Source organism: Medicago sativa, chromosome 6, assembly GCF_051527215.1.
Source record: "Medicago sativa cultivar Bolivia chromosome 6, Bolivia_mono, whole genome shotgun sequence".
In the NCBI taxonomy this organism is placed as follows: Eukaryota; Viridiplantae; Streptophyta; class Magnoliopsida; order Fabales; family Fabaceae; genus Medicago; species Medicago sativa.
In genome coordinates, this window is record NC_140754.1 from 87,486,920 (window position 1) to 87,504,672 (window position 17,753).

The window sequence follows — 17,753 nt, forward strand, 5'->3', positions numbered from 1 at the left end:
AAAAATTAGGGGCACTAAAAAAGGAATATATTCCCGTTGGACTGAAAACCCGAAAGGGCTGTCCAGGCAAAAGTTAGGGATTTTCAAAAAGAAAAAAAAACAAAAACAAAAATATATACAAAATAAACATGACTGTTGAAGCATGCCAGGGGAAGGGTACTCTGCGTCGGTTTACAAATGGAGACTTCTTCCAGACTTTTGGTTGACAATGGGCTTTATCCCCATGAGGCATCTGTTGCTACCTTGTGCCTGGTTTTTTTTTCTTTTCACTGTCAATAGCGCAATTTGTTCACAATAGTATCATCTTCAAGGAAGTTTGCCGAGTGTTTGTACTGTGTTGTCAGTCCGCCTCCCATCCTACCTGTCTTGTCTCGTTTCATCGAGTTACCCATCATGTATAGTTTATACAGTCATACAAGTTACATTCATACAATCATACATTCATACATTAATACTTTCACATATTCATACGTTCATTCATACCCAGCATATACACAACATCATTCATACATAACCGCATTGGTCACCCATAGTCTTGTTTTGTCGTATCCCTTCAGTTCGATCTTCACTCATGGTGCGTCAAGCGAATAGCTTGCAAACCTCTACTGTTGTCTTGGTGTCAAGCGAATAGCTTGCAAACCTCTACTGTTATCTTGGTGTCAGGCGAATAGCTTGCAAATATCTTTTGTTACCTTTGTGTCAAGCGAATAGCTTGCAAACATCTTTTGTTACCTGTGTGTCAAGCGAATAGCTTGCAAATATCTTTTGTTACCTTTGTGTCAAGCGAATAGCTTGCAAGCCTCTTTTGTTATCTGTGTGTCAAGCGAATAGCTTGCAAATATCTTTTGTTACCTTTGTGTCAAGCGAATAGCTTGCAAGCCTCTTTTGTTACCTTTGTGTCAAGCGAATAGCTTGCAAGCCTCTTTTGTTACCTGTGTGTCAAGCGAATAGCTTGCAAAAGTTCTTGTCTTATGAAAAAGTGTCATCCCCAGCGTTAGCTGTTCTAGTGATGTCACTAATCAATTTCAATTTCAATTTCAAAAGTGTCATCCCCAGCGTTAGCTGTTCTAGTGATGTCACCGGTCAATTTCAATTTCAATTTCAGAGGTGTCATCCCCAGCGTTAGCTGTTCTAGTGATGTCACCGGTCAATTTCAATTTCAGAGGTGTCATCCCCAGCGTTAGCTGTTATAGTGATGTCACCGGTCAATTTCAAATTTCAATTTCAATTTCGAAGGTGTCATCCCCAGCGTTAGCTGTTCTAGTGATGTCACCGGTCAATTTCAATTTTAGAGGTGTCATCCCCAGCGTTAGCTGTTCTAGAGATGTCGCTAAAATTTTGTCTTCATTAAGTTATCATTCCAAATCAATACGGTGATAGACAATCCTCCCCCAGTGAAACTACATTCCCTCTAGCGGAGTCAGATCCCTTTTTCTTCAAAGAATTTGGGTATCCCGTTATTGTTTCTTGTCTCAGTTAAATCATCTTTGTCGTCCTGCATTCATAATTGCATCATGAGCATTTCACAGCATCTTAGGTCCAAAATTGGTGTACTTCTGTATTTAAGTCTCTTCGGTCCGTCAAATTAAAGATTTCATCTTCAAGTCTCCGGACGAAGAAACTTAAATAGGGGCATCTGTCATACCCCAATTTTTGACCTAAGGATCCACTGACACATGTCCTCTGGGCACGGAATATTCTCTGTCTTTTCGGTGAAAATTTCGGCAGAGAGGTATTTTAAAATACCTCATTTTTGTTCCGATTCAGGCCCTCTTCTCACTCTTATTTTATTTTATTATTTATTAGTCTTTTAGTTTTTATTTTTACTTTTTAATTTTCCATCTTTTACTTTTATCTTTATTATATTTTTTATTTTAGTTTCACTTTTATCTTTTACTTTTTATTATTGTTACTTTCATTTTTAGGTCTTATGTTCTTTTTTTTCTTTTTTTTATATAGTAAAAAAATGTCAAAAAAAAACAAAGTGTCCAATGAGTCAAAATCCAAGTCCAGGGTCCTTTTTTCTTTCTTTCTCCACGCATTGCACAATCAGTGTCAAGGTCTACTCTTTCTTCCCATAACAATCACCAAACGCGTCCTCACCATTAACACCATTTAACCACCTTCAATTCCAATTTAATCAGAGTAATTTTCTTACCAAATCAAGGGATGCATTTTTGATTAAAAAGGGACAGAAGACAACACAACAGGGGGGGGGGGGGGGGCAATTTTCAATCGACAGATTCATCACAACACAAACTCCCATTTTTTCCAAACACCCATTCAATCAAACATTTTTTTCATCAGAACCTGTACACACAGTTTCACGCACAGCTTCAAACCTCACCACAAGAATCCAATCACCATCATACCAGTAACCAAACTCGTTCCAACACACATAACCACAGCCAGGCCATCGCACAAAACAGTCACAACACAGTCAGTTAAATCAAAACCAACACATCTGTTACCACTCTAATCCAACATCGTCAATCCAGAAACTCATACCAAACCCTCACGAAATCACAATCGCCAACACTAAGTTTCAAATCGCAAACCAGCCGTAAACCCAACAACCAAAGTCGGATCTGAATCAAAGGGTATAAACCATTTTCGTCCTTCCTTTTTCTTTTCCATATACATACATATATAGTTTTGTTCCTTTATTGTTGTTTTTGTGTAAAAGAACAAAAAAAGGAGAGAAGAAAGAAAAGAAGAAGGAGATCGTAAAAAAAATGAAAAAGAAGAGAAAAGAAAAGAGAATACAGTAGAAACTCTTTAATTTAATACTCGGTAAATTAATAAACTCTCTAAAATAATAAATTTGTCCGGTCCCGACTTGGGCCAATGTAAAAAATTGAAAAACTCGATAAAATAATAAGATAATAATTTTTCGGGAGATCCCTTTATAATTTTCGGTCCCAAGAAAATCATAAATTAATAATTCATAGAAACTGTAAAAAAATATTAAGAATACATTGAACACATTTGTTCCTCTTGTTTGCATTTACTGCACTTCAAAAGTCATTATTGATTTCCAATGCAAATGAACACAATAGTTGCTAATTTACGTTGAGTTCTAAGGTTCGCTGCAACGTAATTCTAAGAGGCATAGACTAATTTGCCTTTTTGTTTGGTATATACAGTATAATTACTTAAAAACTCTTTAAATTAATAATTATTAATTTATCGATAAATTAATAACTCTCTAAATTAATAAATTTCTCCGGTCCTGACATTATTAATTTATAGAGTTTTAACTGTACGATCAGAAGAAGGAGAGAAAAGTGGAAAGAGAAAATTAAGGAAGGAAATGAGGAAAAAAGGGAAATAAGCCTATTTATAGGCGTCCCAATCCTGTGCGCATGGGTACACGCCTTAACGTGCACCCTCACCCCCTACGTTTGTCTGATTTGATCCAATTAACCTGTGTTGCTTCACACTGTAGTTAAATCAAGGCCGTAAGATCTCAATCAGATGGCCTGGATTTAATCTGCACACCCCACCTTATGATTGGACCCCCTGCATTTCATTTTCATTTCTTCCATGCATTTTTAATTTCCCTTGCATTTGTATTTTTCTTTTGCATCTCATTCATCTATTTTATGTTATTATATCATCATGCATATTTATTTTCCGTTATTTACTTTATTGCATAGATTTAGAATGTATATAGGTCAAATGTAAATACAATATAAATGAGAAAAAAGTGTGTGTGTGTGTGTGTGTGTCTTTTATTTCTTCACTACAAGAAAATGGTGTTTTAGATTCAGCTGAAAAATGGATGCTAAAATGCAAATTGTGGATGCTAACAGCCATTTAGAGTCAGTATAGAGTCCAAAAAATTGACGACAGTAAAAGCTTGGATGCTAAACACTAGCATCCAGCTGACGCTAAAATAACATCTACAAAAGTGGACGCAAAAATTGAAGCTAAACACGTGTTAAAAATGTATGTAATGTAGACGCTACTTAGCATCAATAAAAATGGACGCTAAAAATTGGTCTAAATTTAGCATCAGTAACTGTGAATGCTAAGTTTAGCTAAAAATTGCTGTAAATTTAGCATCAGTAACTGTGAATGCTAAGTTTAGCTTTCGAAATTGTGGATGCTAAACGGAAAGGGGGTTGAATTCAATTCGCTGACATTAATTAACTTGAATGCATGTGGATATTTTTTGTTGGTCAACGACCCCTTATCGTACTTACAAAATAATATTTAAGACTTAAAAATATAATATTATAGAGATATTAACACGAATTGAAATTGAGGCATCTAACGATAAACAAACTACAAATATAATGAAGTCTTAACCATAAATTTAGTAGAAACTAAACATAATCCTAAAACCAAAACATAATCATAAAGCCAAACCACAACTTATTAATATATTGTCAAATCAGCGAACACATTTGTAGTGCATGTTTTATGTCTATTCCAAAAGGTAACATGCATGTAGCCTCTACTACAACAATGCATTTTTTTTTGAGTAATACAACAATGCATAATTTCTGCCACAATCCAAAATGTTTGTAACCAATTTCAATTCACACCAGAGAATAATTCAGCAACAGAGAATAATTCTTATAGTTCACAAGACAACCAGATTTACTGATATATCACAATCATCTTTTATGATGTAACATTCATACTGCATAAATATAAGAGAAATAAAACATAATAAAACAAAGCCTGCCTATATACACGTGGCCATTCAATGTAATATTTAACATCCCTAGCTAGTCTCAACTACTGTGTGATAGTGATTTTGTTTTTTTTACCTTAAAAACAAACATTAATTGTAGTTTTGCTATGTAGGGACTAGCACTCAGCTGATCCTAGGTTTCTAAATCTGATAGCATTAGTTCAAACTTATGCTTCAGATTCTAATTTTAGGTTCCTAATCTTGTCTTAGAAAAAAAAAATACAATTCACATTTGCACCAATGGAACTAGTAACTCAATGCCAACTTCAAATTTTACCATAAATAACTTACATAAGTTTTTCAGCACGACTTTCAACCCAATCACTAGACTAGCAATGAATATTTGAAGAATTTAATGAATGCATACCATGTCTAGCTCCACGTCATGGTGAGCCTTACGTCGAATGGGTTTTGGTGGAAGACTTTTTCCGCTTATTTCCATGACATTGTCCAGCCATTTGGTCAAGCAATCTGTTTTCCAAAACAGAAAAATACAATTAGAACAACCGAAAGCATACAGTTAGAATTAACAGAAAATAAGGGAAATGTGTGAACACTTAAGAGAAAATACATACAGTTTGAACTAGCAGAATAATACAAACAACCGAAAGCATGTAGTGATAGAAGAAATAAGAGAAATAAAAATAAATACATAGTGTACTACAAATTAAGATAAATACACAGTTTAAACTTTAATACTCCAAAATACAATTTTGATCCTTCCCTTAAACTAACAACTACTTCAATACAATAATAATGTAATCTATATATCATCATAGTCATCGTCATCCTCATCTTCGTCCTCATTTTCCTCATCCTCATTGTCCTCCCCATCACTTTCCTCTTCATCATCATCATCTTCCGATTGACCATCGTGGTCCATCAGATCATTGTTAGGATCAATAATCATCTCAACCTCTTCAATTAGTGTTGCATCAGCTAAACCATGTAGTATTTCCAACTCAGTGACGGGTACAGTCGGTGACATATCATCGCATTGATAAGGAATTTCATCCTCTACTATTTCAATCTCCACATGTCCTCTTGGTTTTGTACTAATTGCCACAGACCAACCACGCATATCTTTACACATATCTGGATAAGGGACATAATACACTTGTCTTACTTTTTGCGCAAGGATGAACGGGTCATACAGAGCATAATGTCTATCCATTTTAATGTCAACAATATTGTATTGCGGATGAACCCGTGTCCCACGAGTCTTTGTTGGGTCAAACCATTGACAATAAAATAGTGTTATCTTATTGCTCAAGTCTTCGTATTCCAATTGAAAGATATGTTGAATGATGCCATAATAATCATCTTCTCCTCCTTCTGTAATACCTTTTACATGCACCCCACAATTTGTGGTCTTTTTTCCATTACTCCATTCTTGAGTGTGAAACTTGTACCCATTAACAAAGTGCATGTTCCATGATATTGCCTTCGATGCAGGACCCATAGATAATCCTCTAATGTATGGGTTTGTCACACCGTTTCTGTCATTGTGTACCTATACATAAGGCACAAGTTAAATTTATGTAATTTATTGGCTAACTAATTAAATTGTGTACCTATACATAAGGCACAAGTTAAATTTATGTAATTTATTGGCTAACTAATTAAATTGTGTGCATTAACCTACATATTTCTTCAGCCACAAAGGAAATTCTGCATGTATACGACTAGAAGCATCTTCATTGTTGACAGAATGACATTCCAAGAACATGCTGACATCACCAACCAAATTAATAAGTATATGCATTTGTTTGAGATCATAATTGATGCGATAAGAATGTAACTTACTCAAGATATGGTTTAACCTCCTCACAATTGATAAGGACATGCACATGAGCATATTTCCATTCTTTATCTGTCAGCCAATAATCTTTAGGCTTCCCACTAGGACGACCACATTTGCTCAAGATAGACAAAGTTGGTAGAACTGCCTCATGTGCAGATCGGGGATCATTTCTAAAACTTGTGGTCGGTAACAAGTTGAAGGTCTTGAAGTGGTGAGAGAAAAAATGGGATGCCTCGCGGTATAAATAGCTATTTGCAAAACATCTCAAAAAACACTATGTAGCATTCTCTGGAGATTTAATATTTGAAACTTGAAAGAACAGAACGAAAAGAAAAAAGAAATGAGTTCAGTAGTACAAAACACCTCAAAAACATTCTCCGTGACACTCTTTGGAGATTTAATACTTGAAAGAAGAGAACAAGACGAAAAAGAATTTTTTTTTTTTTTTTTTTTTTAGCAAAAAGGTAGCTAGCAAAGAAGAGAACAAGACGAAAAAGAAAAAAATTAAAGAAATGTAAATGAGAGTGAATTGATAGTAGTAGTTAAAAACATGTGAATATATATAAGAATTAAGATGAAAATACAAAAAAGAAGTTAAAAAGATGTGAATATATATAAGATTTAGGTAGAAATATTAGATATATTAACCAACTTAGCTAATTAGTTGAGTAATTGTGGAGATAGGTTACATGTCGTTGTCAACATTTTTATTTGTTTTTCTTTATCATGTACTATATGTGAACAAAACCAAAAGACAAAAACTATGATATATCTTCACACAAAACTGCCTAATTACCTAAACTTAATTTTATTTTATCTTTGTTTCCCTTTATCCTTCTCTATCTATTCTTATTAAAATTCCAGCAATATACCTACATATATATATATATATATTTTATTATCTAACTTAGCCTAAACTAGTGATTTATGAACATTACAATGGGCACCAGGAGCACAACAAACTTCATGTATGAAGTACTTAAAACATATTCGTATTTTAACAAGTATATATAGCTATACATATCCAATAAACATGGAGAAGCTAAAATAAATCTACAACAATTAAGAATCTAACTACACCAAGAGCAGTTTCGATCTAAAGGCTGAAACTTATTCATAAATCAATTAAAATCAATATAAAAAATCACAGTTTATCAATTGAAATCCTACTAGGAACCCACCTCAAATTACCTTTCAATTGCTTAAAGTGCACAAGACTCCCACTTTCCTCAAACTCCTTGTTCTTCTCCAAGTCTTCAGCTTTTAACAACACCTATTATTCATGTTCAGTACAAGAAAAATCACACATTCAAGGCTTTAATTCAATGTAATTGAAGAAATTGGAATTGGGTAAAAAATTAGGGTTAGTTTCGGATTTGAGAGGAAGAAAAGAGGGGAAAGAAATTATTCTCACTTACCTTGCTTCCAATGAAAAATTAAAGACGAGGATGACACATGCAAGCTTCAAGATGTCTAAAATCGAGGACTTTTTGGGTGAGTGTGGATTTTGGGAGAGAAACCGTGAAAAAGAAAAGAGACTCGCGATAGAGAGAGAATGAAAGAGAGGGTCTGAAATTTCTCTCTCCATTTTGCCCCTTTTGCCATTACTTCAACCGATTATAATTACCATATTGCCACTAATATAAAGTTTTAGCTTCATTCATCGTGGATGCTATTTTTAAAGTTAAAAATTACTAAAGTTTTGCATCAGAAATTGTGGATGCTAATTAGATGATAAAATTTTTAAAAAAATTAGCGTCAACAATATAAATTATAGCGTCCCTATGACTGAAGCTAAATTTTATAAGAAATATAAATTGGAAAAAGTGTAATTGCTTCAAAATTTGTGGATGCTAAGCTGATGCTACTAGCATCAGAAATGGTCTGAAGCTAAAATTTCTGAAGCTAAATGGCCATTTTCTTGTAGTGCTTTACTGCTTTATATATATCAAAAAATACAAAAAAAATAGGTTAGGGATTATGTGGTGATCCAACGTCACTACAAGTCCACGCGCTTTCAATTTTATTGCTCCGTTAGTTTAATTTTCATTTATTATTCCAAAACAACAAAAACATTCAAATAACAAAAATCACAAAAATATTTTCATAATAAACCTTGATTTTCAATCAAGTGAGCGTTCTTTTTATTTTCTTTCTTAATCAAACTTCAATCAATTTAATCATAACTTGAGTCCATTTTCTTTTAAATTAAAAAATACAAACCAAATCTTATCTGTCACTTGGCTTTTTATTTTAAAACTTTTTTTCAAAAACTAATAAAAAAAACACTCAACCAATCAAAAGTCTTTTTTTAACCCCGAACTACGAGGTTTTGATCCCTCACGGGTACGTAGGCAGAGGACACTCGTCCTTCCAAATCAATAAAATGTAGATAATTAGGTCTTCTTTTTTTAATCATTTCAAAATTTCATTTAAAAAAAAAAAAGAAATAAGCAAGTTTATAGCACAAAAAAAGTTAAATAAAATCAAAAGGTTCTCGTAGAGTACTACGAATATTTAGGGTGCTAATACCTTCCCTAAATATAACCAACCCCCGGACCCCCCAATTTAAATAAATTTTTTCAAAGTCGTGAAATAAAAAGTGAGTCAAACGCTAACCAAATAGCCTTGACCTCCGAAAAATGACGCGACAATAAAATAATATAATTTTGGTATTCTATTAATTGTTTGGAGTAAATGATGTCATATGATCTCGCCTACTATTAACATGTCTGGACTTGTCCCTGTCCATACCACTTTCTCTTCTTCCAAGCGGTTCTGGGATTGTGAAGGGTATGGTTGTTGTGTGGTTGTTGAGGAGGCTAAAATGGTCGTTATAGTGGGGTTTGGTGTGTTTCTCGTACAGATAGTGATAAGAGGAGGTTTGTATACTCTCTTGCACATTAGTATGTATTGTGCCAATTTATAAAAAATTATTGTATCAAATCATAGAGACCGTGTGTTAGTTTAGATCATTCTTTTTCTATAGAATTCTGAATCAAAGTTGAAAAGCAAGTTGTTTGTTTAACAAAATTGTAAATAACGGATTGACAATATATAGGAAATTTGTGCTAGGATTAGACATCCGTAACTTCTCACTCAATGGTTCTTATTGATCGATTATATACTTTTTAAGATTGAGATATAACTCTACTTACCCATCATCGTACATTGACATGTATGTCTAACGACGTGAAATTCATTGTATCATTCGACTTTTAATGCTGAGAAAAATAGACATTGATTCAATGACATATGACCAGATAGTTGAATATGAATATAAAACTAACCATGTGTTTGGGCATTAGCATTTATACATTAGTTAAAACAAATCACTTATATAACAAGACCATGTCTCACACTTACTAAGTCAAATGATCATTTTTGGAGTGCACGTCGAAAAAACATTAAACATAGAATGTAACCAAATCTTATCATACGTCCTCTCAATCCACTGATCCCCCGTATCCTCCATGTATGCATTTCAAATATTAGAAACTGATGAAAGCCAACTAAATCTTGAAGCCAATGAACCATCCACGTACCAGAAATATGTTTCCCCTTGGTTTCGACCAATTTGATGTTGAGTTTGATAACCATCCACGTACAACACTCAGTATCCTCCCGTCCAACGAGTTAATATCCTTCCACCAATTGGAGCACTTGGCACCCTCAGTTGTTAAAGTTTCATCTTCACTGCGATGTTTACTTCTTAATAGTATGGCCCACAATGATTGATTTCCCTCTTTCAATCTCCAATACCATTGTTATGAAACATGGCATCCATGGAAGGAAAGAGAGAAATATAGAAAAGTTCTTTGTATTGATGGAAAATGAATCTTACACAATGAGAAAGTCGTCCCACTTATGGGGAGGTTACAACTATATATACTAATAGGACTAACTAAACAATATATCTCTAATAGTCCCCCTCAAGTTGGAAGGTGTTTAAAACACATCCAACTTGAAATGAGAAAATACAAGGAAAGATGCCGGAAATACATCGGCTAAGAAAAATATCAAACAAGTGCTCATCCAACAAGAAGCAACCACAACTCAAGGTTGAACCAATTGAAGGAAGGAGCATCAAAGCAACGCTTAACCACCATCCGGTAGAAGCCAATATCAACAAAGCCAATTAAGGCACAACGCTTAACCATCAAGAGTGTTCAATCACTCAAGAGAGAAGCACAAGACAAGAAAGAAGTGCAAGGAAGAGCCATAGTCTACAATGGAAGGAGGTCAAATGTTGAACAAACTTCACACCAAAAGGACCATGAAGCAACAAAACCAAGCTTCTAAAGATAAAAGTGATGCCCTCCTATGCCAAGCCGAGACAAGAAAAACCAATGGCAAACCAATAGAGATGCATAGCCATGTGATGTGTCTTCAAACCATAGAAAACAAATCCATGTTGATGCATTCAAACCATAGGCCAAAACCAATGCTTCCACAATGAAGCTTAAGAAAATACCAACATAGCCAAAACCAGAACAAAAATGCAGCAGTAATGCTGCACAAAATAAAACCAAAATTGCAGCCCAGAGACATCAAAATTAAGCCAAGAAGATGCTCTAAAGGTCAAATACCAAATCAAACATAAGCAAATGGAAAGCAAGCAAAGTAGAACGCAACCAAAGCCAACCAATCTGCCACTTGAAGAAAATAGCCACATAACAACAAACAACCTAATATTAAATTGCTTCCAACAGTAGTAAAGAGAATTGGGTATGTCATGGAACTAGATGAGTTACGCAACAGTTGAAAAGAAAAATAGGCAATTCATCATAGGCTTCCAATGAAGAGACCAACCTTGTCTTCACAATATCCATAACTGTATACACACAAGAAAAAGAAAAAGAACAAAGTGCAGCACTAAATCATAGAACTTGACACCAAACATCAGCAACCAATTCTTCACAAAAGGCCATGTCAGTAAGCAACACCAAACTTGTAGAACCAATTCTGAACAATCTCTCAACAATATAGGAGTAAGAAGTTGATCAAAAACTGAACTCTAATTGATCAGCAACATAGCCAGCAATGAAACCTCCATTGAGTGCATTATGAGCAGTGCAAAACCAATTCAAGAGGCAGCAAGAATACCATACCAAAACCAACTCAACAATGTGTGCGTGACCAAAGTAATTTGAATCAACAAAAGCTGGAAAAATTGCACATGAAACAAGCATCCAGAATTCAGCAATATCATACAGCAGTCAGCAACAACATCGCAAAGCAAGTCCAATGCAATGCTGGAGCGGAACAAAATGCAGTACCAATCTGTCCTTCAGTGAGTACTTTCAACAAACACCTTGGAAGCAGTATGCAATAAGTACCAAACACATCATAGAGAACCTTTACCAAACATCCAGCGATCCTTATACCCAGAATTACACATCATATGTTGAATTCTGTTGTAGATATGTCATATCATCGAGAGTAGTTTGATTCACACAGCAATTACAAACGAAGAGAATGTCATATCAGATTGCAAGAGTCAAATTGCAACATAGAACGCAAGGCACACAGAAAACGAATTGTTCAGAGATTGAAACACTCAACCGATCAAGAATTCATGCAAGAAACTCGAATCAAAGTTGAAGTTGAAATCGAAGAATCAGAATGAAACGGAAAGGAAATTCAGCGATAAGAAGAAGCAAGAATCGCGATCAAAATTGAATCGCAAACCCTAATAATTGGGGGAAATGATGATGGAGAGAACGAAGTTGCGATGAAACGAAATCGCAAAACTGAATTGATCGAAACAGAAATTAATCAAGAACAAAAGTGATAGAAAAAAAAATCGAACTGAATCGAAGAACAAAACAGAACGAGAAATGAACAAAAGTGAGAAAAGAGAAAACCAGAATGAAGAAGAAAGAAAAACAGAACGAGAAAATTAAACTTTCTCGAGAAAATGCAGCGGAAAATTGTTCAAGGTGGATACCAATCTTGCTCTGATACCATGTTATGAAACATGGCATCCATGGAAGGAAAGAGAGAAATATAGAAAAGTTCTTTGTATTGATGGAAAATGAATCTTACACAATGAGAAAGTTGTCCCACTTATGGGGAGGTTACAACTATATATACTAATAGGACTAACTAAACAATATATCTCTAATAACCATTTTCCCAACAAGGTAATGTTTAGCACTCTTAAAACTGTAAACTCTAAACCTCAAACCTATATTGGCTGACAAATCGACTTCTAAGAAACCAAGCAAACCTTCGTCTTTTCCTCTGTCCAACTTAAAGGAAATTTTTTAATCACTCCAAGTATGTGATAAACACAAACAACATGAAACAATATACATGTAATAAATAGCCTCATGGCATATTAGTCTAAACCAAATACACATCATAATTTCGTTTGCAGGAACTACTAATCATTTAAGATTGATGTTCTTTTGACAGAACACTAGAACAGCATATGGAGTGAATCCCAAGATAACCTTGGTTAAATTCCTAACCATTAGTGTGTGTGATTATTGTATAACAGGTAAAAGGATATGCAATAGTTGTAAAAATATGCATGATAAGGAAAATAAACTAAAATGAAAACCTGCGCCCTTGAAAATTAGAAACATGACATATAAAGAAAAGCTTTCACTTTACAACGATGCATCCATCGAAAAGCCACATGAACAAAATTGTAACTATCAACTGGACTTGTTATCTACTCAGTTTATTAATAACAATCAACAAGAAAACACGTAATACTTTGATAACTAGAATCACAACATACAAACCTTAAAAGAAAAAACTTAATTGTTCGTAATCATCTTCTGAAAGAGCTCTCTAGTAATTGGAGTGATTTTGGAAGAATGAAATAAAGTGAACCACATTAATCATACCCAGCAATGCCATATGTCCTAATGCACTTTTTTCCGCGGTATTTGTGATGCTACAATTTGGCACTTCAGCCTTGTTGTGCATTTTCACTGCAAGAATATTGGAGGGAAAAAACTTTGTTTGAAATTGCTGGTGCGGTTGGAACGCCTATACCCATAGAAATTCACTATAGCTGTGTGCAAGGTGTTCGAATCCCCCTCGGAATCTCTGTTCACTTTTCGTACAATCACTTATGTGCCAGCCAAGATATTCACTATAGCTGTTACTCAAAGTTGTAACCAAAACAATGAATGCAAAACACAAACCAAACAATTCCCTTGCTATGCACAACATTACCAACAATCATTTGCAGCACATCAATTAACATTCATTTTCTCATTCAACCAAAACCCTTCACTCATCTCCTTTCGTCACATTGTTGAAAAGTCTTGCTCTAACCAAGTCCAAATCCAATGCATTCTTTGGTTTTGTAAACTATAAGAATAAGAACATAAGTAGAATTAATAAATAACTACTTTGAAGTAAATCACAATATTTTGGCTCATAAGAACACTAACTAATGTCATCAAAAGTTCTGTTATTCTATCAAACTGCTAAGTTCTGCTATTCCATTATATCAAACATAAATTCAGAATTATGTTTTTTGTAGTCCACAGAAGGATGGAATTTCATGTTAAGCTTGACTCAAATTTCACATCCCTAAACAAGACTGATACTTTAAAAGGACAAATATTTATTCAGCGATAAAAAGTAAGAGACCCACCAGTACATAGTGTCTCCCGAAGAAACCACGTTCTTGCAAAGCCAGTCTGGCACAATCTTTTCCAAAATTTCAACATGTTCTTCAGCTTCTCCTATTGGGCGGAATAAAATATGTTAGCAAATATAGAGTTATAATAAAATAGAATTATGACATACCAAATATAGAGTTAATCACACCAATGATAAAAGATTGTTATCCGATTCATCCAAACCAGTTTGATCCACATTGGTTTCCTCAAAGGAATGGCTAAGGCTTTCTTCTACCTGCATTGAGAAACCAATTAACAAGAAAGCAATTACATAAGCGAGAGAAAAAATAGCTTTTGCAAAAAAAAAATAGCTTTTAAAAGGTACAAAATAAAATAATAAGTGAATATCAAAGTATGATTCTAAGAGTAAGTCCAGAATTAAAACCAAAACAAGATGGAAGCTATACCTCCAGAATCAAAAGATTTGAGGTCCTCAGAACATCCTCTGCTAGGTTTAGACATGTCCACTGTGTTGTCCAAATCATCACTGCCTTTTGGGAGTGTAAAGTCGAGAAATTCGGAGAATATGACTTTTGGACAGTCATATTGTGAGGCTTAACATCAGAACCGAGCAACAATCTCCTCTAAGGTGTTGACAGTGCAGGTGTGTGTGTCAACTAACTATCCATACAAGAGACAATTTTCAAACCAGTGCTGTCAGCACAGCTAACAGAATGTGGAGGGGAGATCTTATGTATCGGTGTCTTAATAACATTTGGTTGAATTCTCGTGGACAATGATTCATTCTTCTTTCCTGCATTACAATTACTCACAATCAGATGGTGTACATTCTTTCTGCCGAGTGCTTTCACTTTCTGGGCTATCTAGGAAGTCAGAATCAAATGTAAGTTGTTCAGCGACAGTTCAATTTCATTGGAAGTTGATGAAATTTATGTTGACAAATTTACAGGTCCGTCTTTGAAAATCAAGTTACAAGCACTTTGGCTAAAGGGCTCAGGTATTGTGGCCTCTGGAATATCAATACCCTTGTATCCACACAGAGAAAAATTAAAATCAAAATTAAATCGACGAAATTAATTCTTTTGCAGCAGTCGTACTTTCAAACTTCTTTACTTAACTAGAAGAATAAAAATAAAAATATCTGAGATATAACCAAAGAAAAACAGTTGAAAAAAAAAGTGTAACCAGTAGCCACATAAATCTCATATACTTTCAACAACATTTTCAATTAAATCTCATTAAATAATTTTTCAATATCATCAATACATTTTCAACCAAATCTTGTATACTACTTTCTTACTATCATCAATAAATTTTCAACTAAGCATAACATGCTTCCATCTACCTTCCATATGGAATCTCTAATCAGATTGTTATGCAGAGAATGAAAATGCAAATGCCGTTACAGTAGTAATCTTGAATTCCATATCCCTCGACTATGTTCCCAAAAAATTATAGTAATAGATAGTATTTCATTGATTATGTTGGATCTTGTCAGATATATAACTCAGACACAAGTCACGAAACCAATGAAGTTCCAGAAATCCCTCACACAGAATTAGACATCAGGCCTCTTAGAATCTAAAATAACAATTCGAATCAAAGCTAACGACCGAATACAGAAATTACTCCATCAAATACAGAAAATACAATTAAGAAGGGAAACTAATAACCCTTAAAAAAATGTTACCTCAGGGTGCATATTAAAGAAACTAATCTGGAATTGACATATCATTATAGAGGCAAATCAGAAGACTGTTAAGAGTGATCTTCTACAACATCAAATATCAAGGTGATCTTCAAATCCGGCTTCATGCACAAGCTCTTCTTATTGTTATACCCTAATTTTGAGCCTAAAAATACTTGTTCAATTCTTCTTTTCTTGCATTATAAGTCATCTGATATGTCTCTGATCAATTGCATCTTTCTCTGCATTTTATTTCAATGTTATTTGCAAAATTCATGAAAAAGGGCATTTTAGTCATTTCCTATGTCAAAAATTCTTTCAGTCTTTTAAAATTTTGTTTGAGTCTCTTCAAGTAGTTTGAATAAGTCTTTGTTTCATTCTATGTCAAAACCCTTTCCAAAAATTGCATTTGAAGTCATTTTGAGTCAGTTTCGCCCGTAGGGGCATTTTAGTCTTTTCATGCGTTAAAGCCCTGTTTAAATTCTAAAAATTTGTCTCTGAGTCTTTTAATTCGCCTGTATAAACTCTTGCTTTAATCCCTTGTTAAAAAATCCATTTTAAAATTTCATCTGAGTCATTTTAGTCGTTTTAAGCCCCTAGGGGCATTTTGGTCATTTCACATAATATTTCTGTTTCATTTTAATCTGCTTTGTTGTTTTAATCGTCTCGCTTTACGTTAATTTTCATTTTTACTTTTTCAAATTCGATTTTAGTTTTAATTTTCATTTTAGTCCTTGCACTTTTATTATTTGCATTTTAATCCCTTTTTTAGTTTGTTAGAGTCCAAGTGCCACGTGTCCAAATGCTATTGGTCCTTAAGAGTTTGTTACAAGTCCAAGTCCATGTGGCATTTCCTCATTGGTCCAAGCATCCCTTTCATCACCTATATAAGTCAAAGTCTTGGTCAATTTTTCACCACCAATCATTCTTTACAATTCCACAAAAAAATCACAAATAAATTTTCTTCCTTTTCCCTCTTCTCTTCTCTCTCACGTAACTAACTTTTTCTCTCATTTTCCACCACCACAACCAACTTTTAACCACTTCCTCCACCACTCAACCACCCTAACAAACTCCTCCACCACCAAAACAAACTCATCAACCTCTTTCCACCACCATAAACCACCACTAATATTCATCATCAACAACAATTTTTACATCACCAAATCAACCATTTTTCGCATCAATCATCATCATCATCATAATTCATCACACACCACGCCAATTTCAAAAGTTTCAGTCTCGTCAAGCTACAACAGCAAGATATCAATCAGCCACGCAGTTTCGAGAAATGGCAGAGAAGAAAGGGATCGAAACAGAAAGAGGGGAAGAGAATCGAATTGGTGCAACCTTGAACGAACTTGAACCAAGGTCGAAGCTAGAATCCATGGCCGCATTTCACCACTGATTCGCAGACTTAGAACAGCCGGCTTGCAAGCATCGAAGGGACGAAGCTCATACACACGTGAAGCTGTGACGGCGTAGATAGCTTGGACATAGAACTTCTCCGTCGATTCAGCACCCTCTCCGATTTAATTTGAGGTAATTTTCGTCATTCCCCGCTCGTTAGCTCATACTTGATCCTCTTGATGTATTGTGAATGTGTTTGTTCTGAAAAGAAAGTAGATGCATATTCTGTTTCGCCTTCGTCATTTTCCGCAAAATCTTAGGCCGGATCTGCGTTTGCCTCGAAAAGATGTGTAGAAAGATGCGAAAAATTTTGAAACGGAGTTGTTTTGCTCTCCGGCACGGTGGCGCCGCCACTTTTGGCCGGAAACCACCATGCCGGAGTGTTTTGTCTGGCCTGAGAAGATGATAGGGGGCGGCGCTGGTTTTGTTAGAGAGAGAGGGAGAGCAATCTGTAGGATTAGAGAGAGAAGTGCAAGTTTAAATGATGAAAAACCAACAAAAATTCTTTATATATGTGTCCATAAACCCATGGATCCA

At 34.7% G+C, this 17,753-nt stretch overlaps 2 protein-coding genes across 9 annotated transcripts; both read right to left on the minus strand.

The window, feature by feature from the left end:
• Positions 1-5,326: 5,326 nt before the first annotated feature.
• On the minus strand, positions 5,327-8,090 carry LOC146917830 (uncharacterized). Of its 6 annotated transcripts, none has more exons than XM_085719595.1 (5): positions 7,928-8,090; positions 7,691-7,782; positions 6,512-6,818; positions 6,351-6,435; positions 5,327-6,218 (listed from the first exon to the last, which is right to left on the minus strand). In XM_085719595.1, exons 4-5 carry the CDS (start codon positions 6,432-6,434, stop codon positions 5,469-5,471), a joined length of 834 nt encoding a protein of 277 aa, XP_085575721.1. In that variant the 5' UTR covers position 6,435; positions 6,512-6,818; positions 7,691-7,782; positions 7,928-8,090; the 3' UTR covers positions 5,327-5,468. The 6 variants fall into 6 exon arrangements, with proteins under 6 accessions (XP_085575721.1, XP_085575722.1, XP_085575724.1 ...); XM_085719596.1 differs by having other exon boundaries at positions 7,701-7,782; positions 7,928-8,089; XM_085719598.1 differs by lacking the exon at positions 6,351-6,435 and having other exon boundaries at positions 7,928-8,083.
• A 4,995-nt stretch (positions 8,091-13,085) lies between these two features.
• Positions 13,086-15,945, minus strand: LOC146917831 (uncharacterized). Of its 3 annotated transcripts, none has more exons than XM_085719603.1 (5): positions 15,810-15,945; positions 14,566-14,912; positions 14,307-14,393; positions 14,131-14,221; positions 13,086-13,841 (listed from the first exon to the last, which is right to left on the minus strand). In XM_085719603.1, exons 2-5 carry the CDS (start codon positions 14,701-14,703, stop codon positions 13,801-13,803), a joined length of 357 nt encoding a protein of 118 aa, XP_085575729.1. In that variant the 5' UTR covers positions 14,704-14,912; positions 15,810-15,945; the 3' UTR covers positions 13,086-13,800. The 3 variants fall into 3 exon arrangements, with proteins under 3 accessions (XP_085575729.1, XP_085575731.1, XP_085575730.1); XM_085719605.1 differs by having other exon boundaries at positions 14,566-14,982; XM_085719604.1 differs by having other exon boundaries at positions 14,566-15,144.
• Between the last annotated feature and the right edge of the window lie 1,808 nt (positions 15,946-17,753).

What these genes read in the sequence shown, in the direction of transcription:
- LOC146917831 (XM_085719603.1), bottom strand. Translation starts at nt 14,703, where the DNA reads ATGACTGTCCAAAAGTCATATTCTCCGAATTTCTCGACTTTACACTCC. An exon ending in CAAATCTTTTGATTCTGGAG is followed by an intron (nt 14,394 to 14,565) that starts GTATAGCTTCCA and finishes TTCTCAATGCAG; the next exon opens with GTAGAAGAAAGCCTTAGCCA. An exon ending in ATAACAATCTTTTATCATTG is followed by an intron (nt 14,222 to 14,306) that starts GTGTGATTAACT and finishes TCCGCCCAATAG; the next exon opens with GAGAAGCTGAAGAACATGTT.
- LOC146917830 (XM_085719595.1), bottom strand. Translation starts at nt 6,434, where the DNA reads ATGTTCTTGGAATGTCATTCTGTCAACAATGAAGATGCTTCTAGTCGT. An exon ending in CTTTGTGGCTGAAGAAATAT is followed by an intron (nt 6,219 to 6,350) that starts GTAGGTTAATGC and finishes CCTTATGTATAG; the next exon opens with GTACACAATGACAGAAACGG.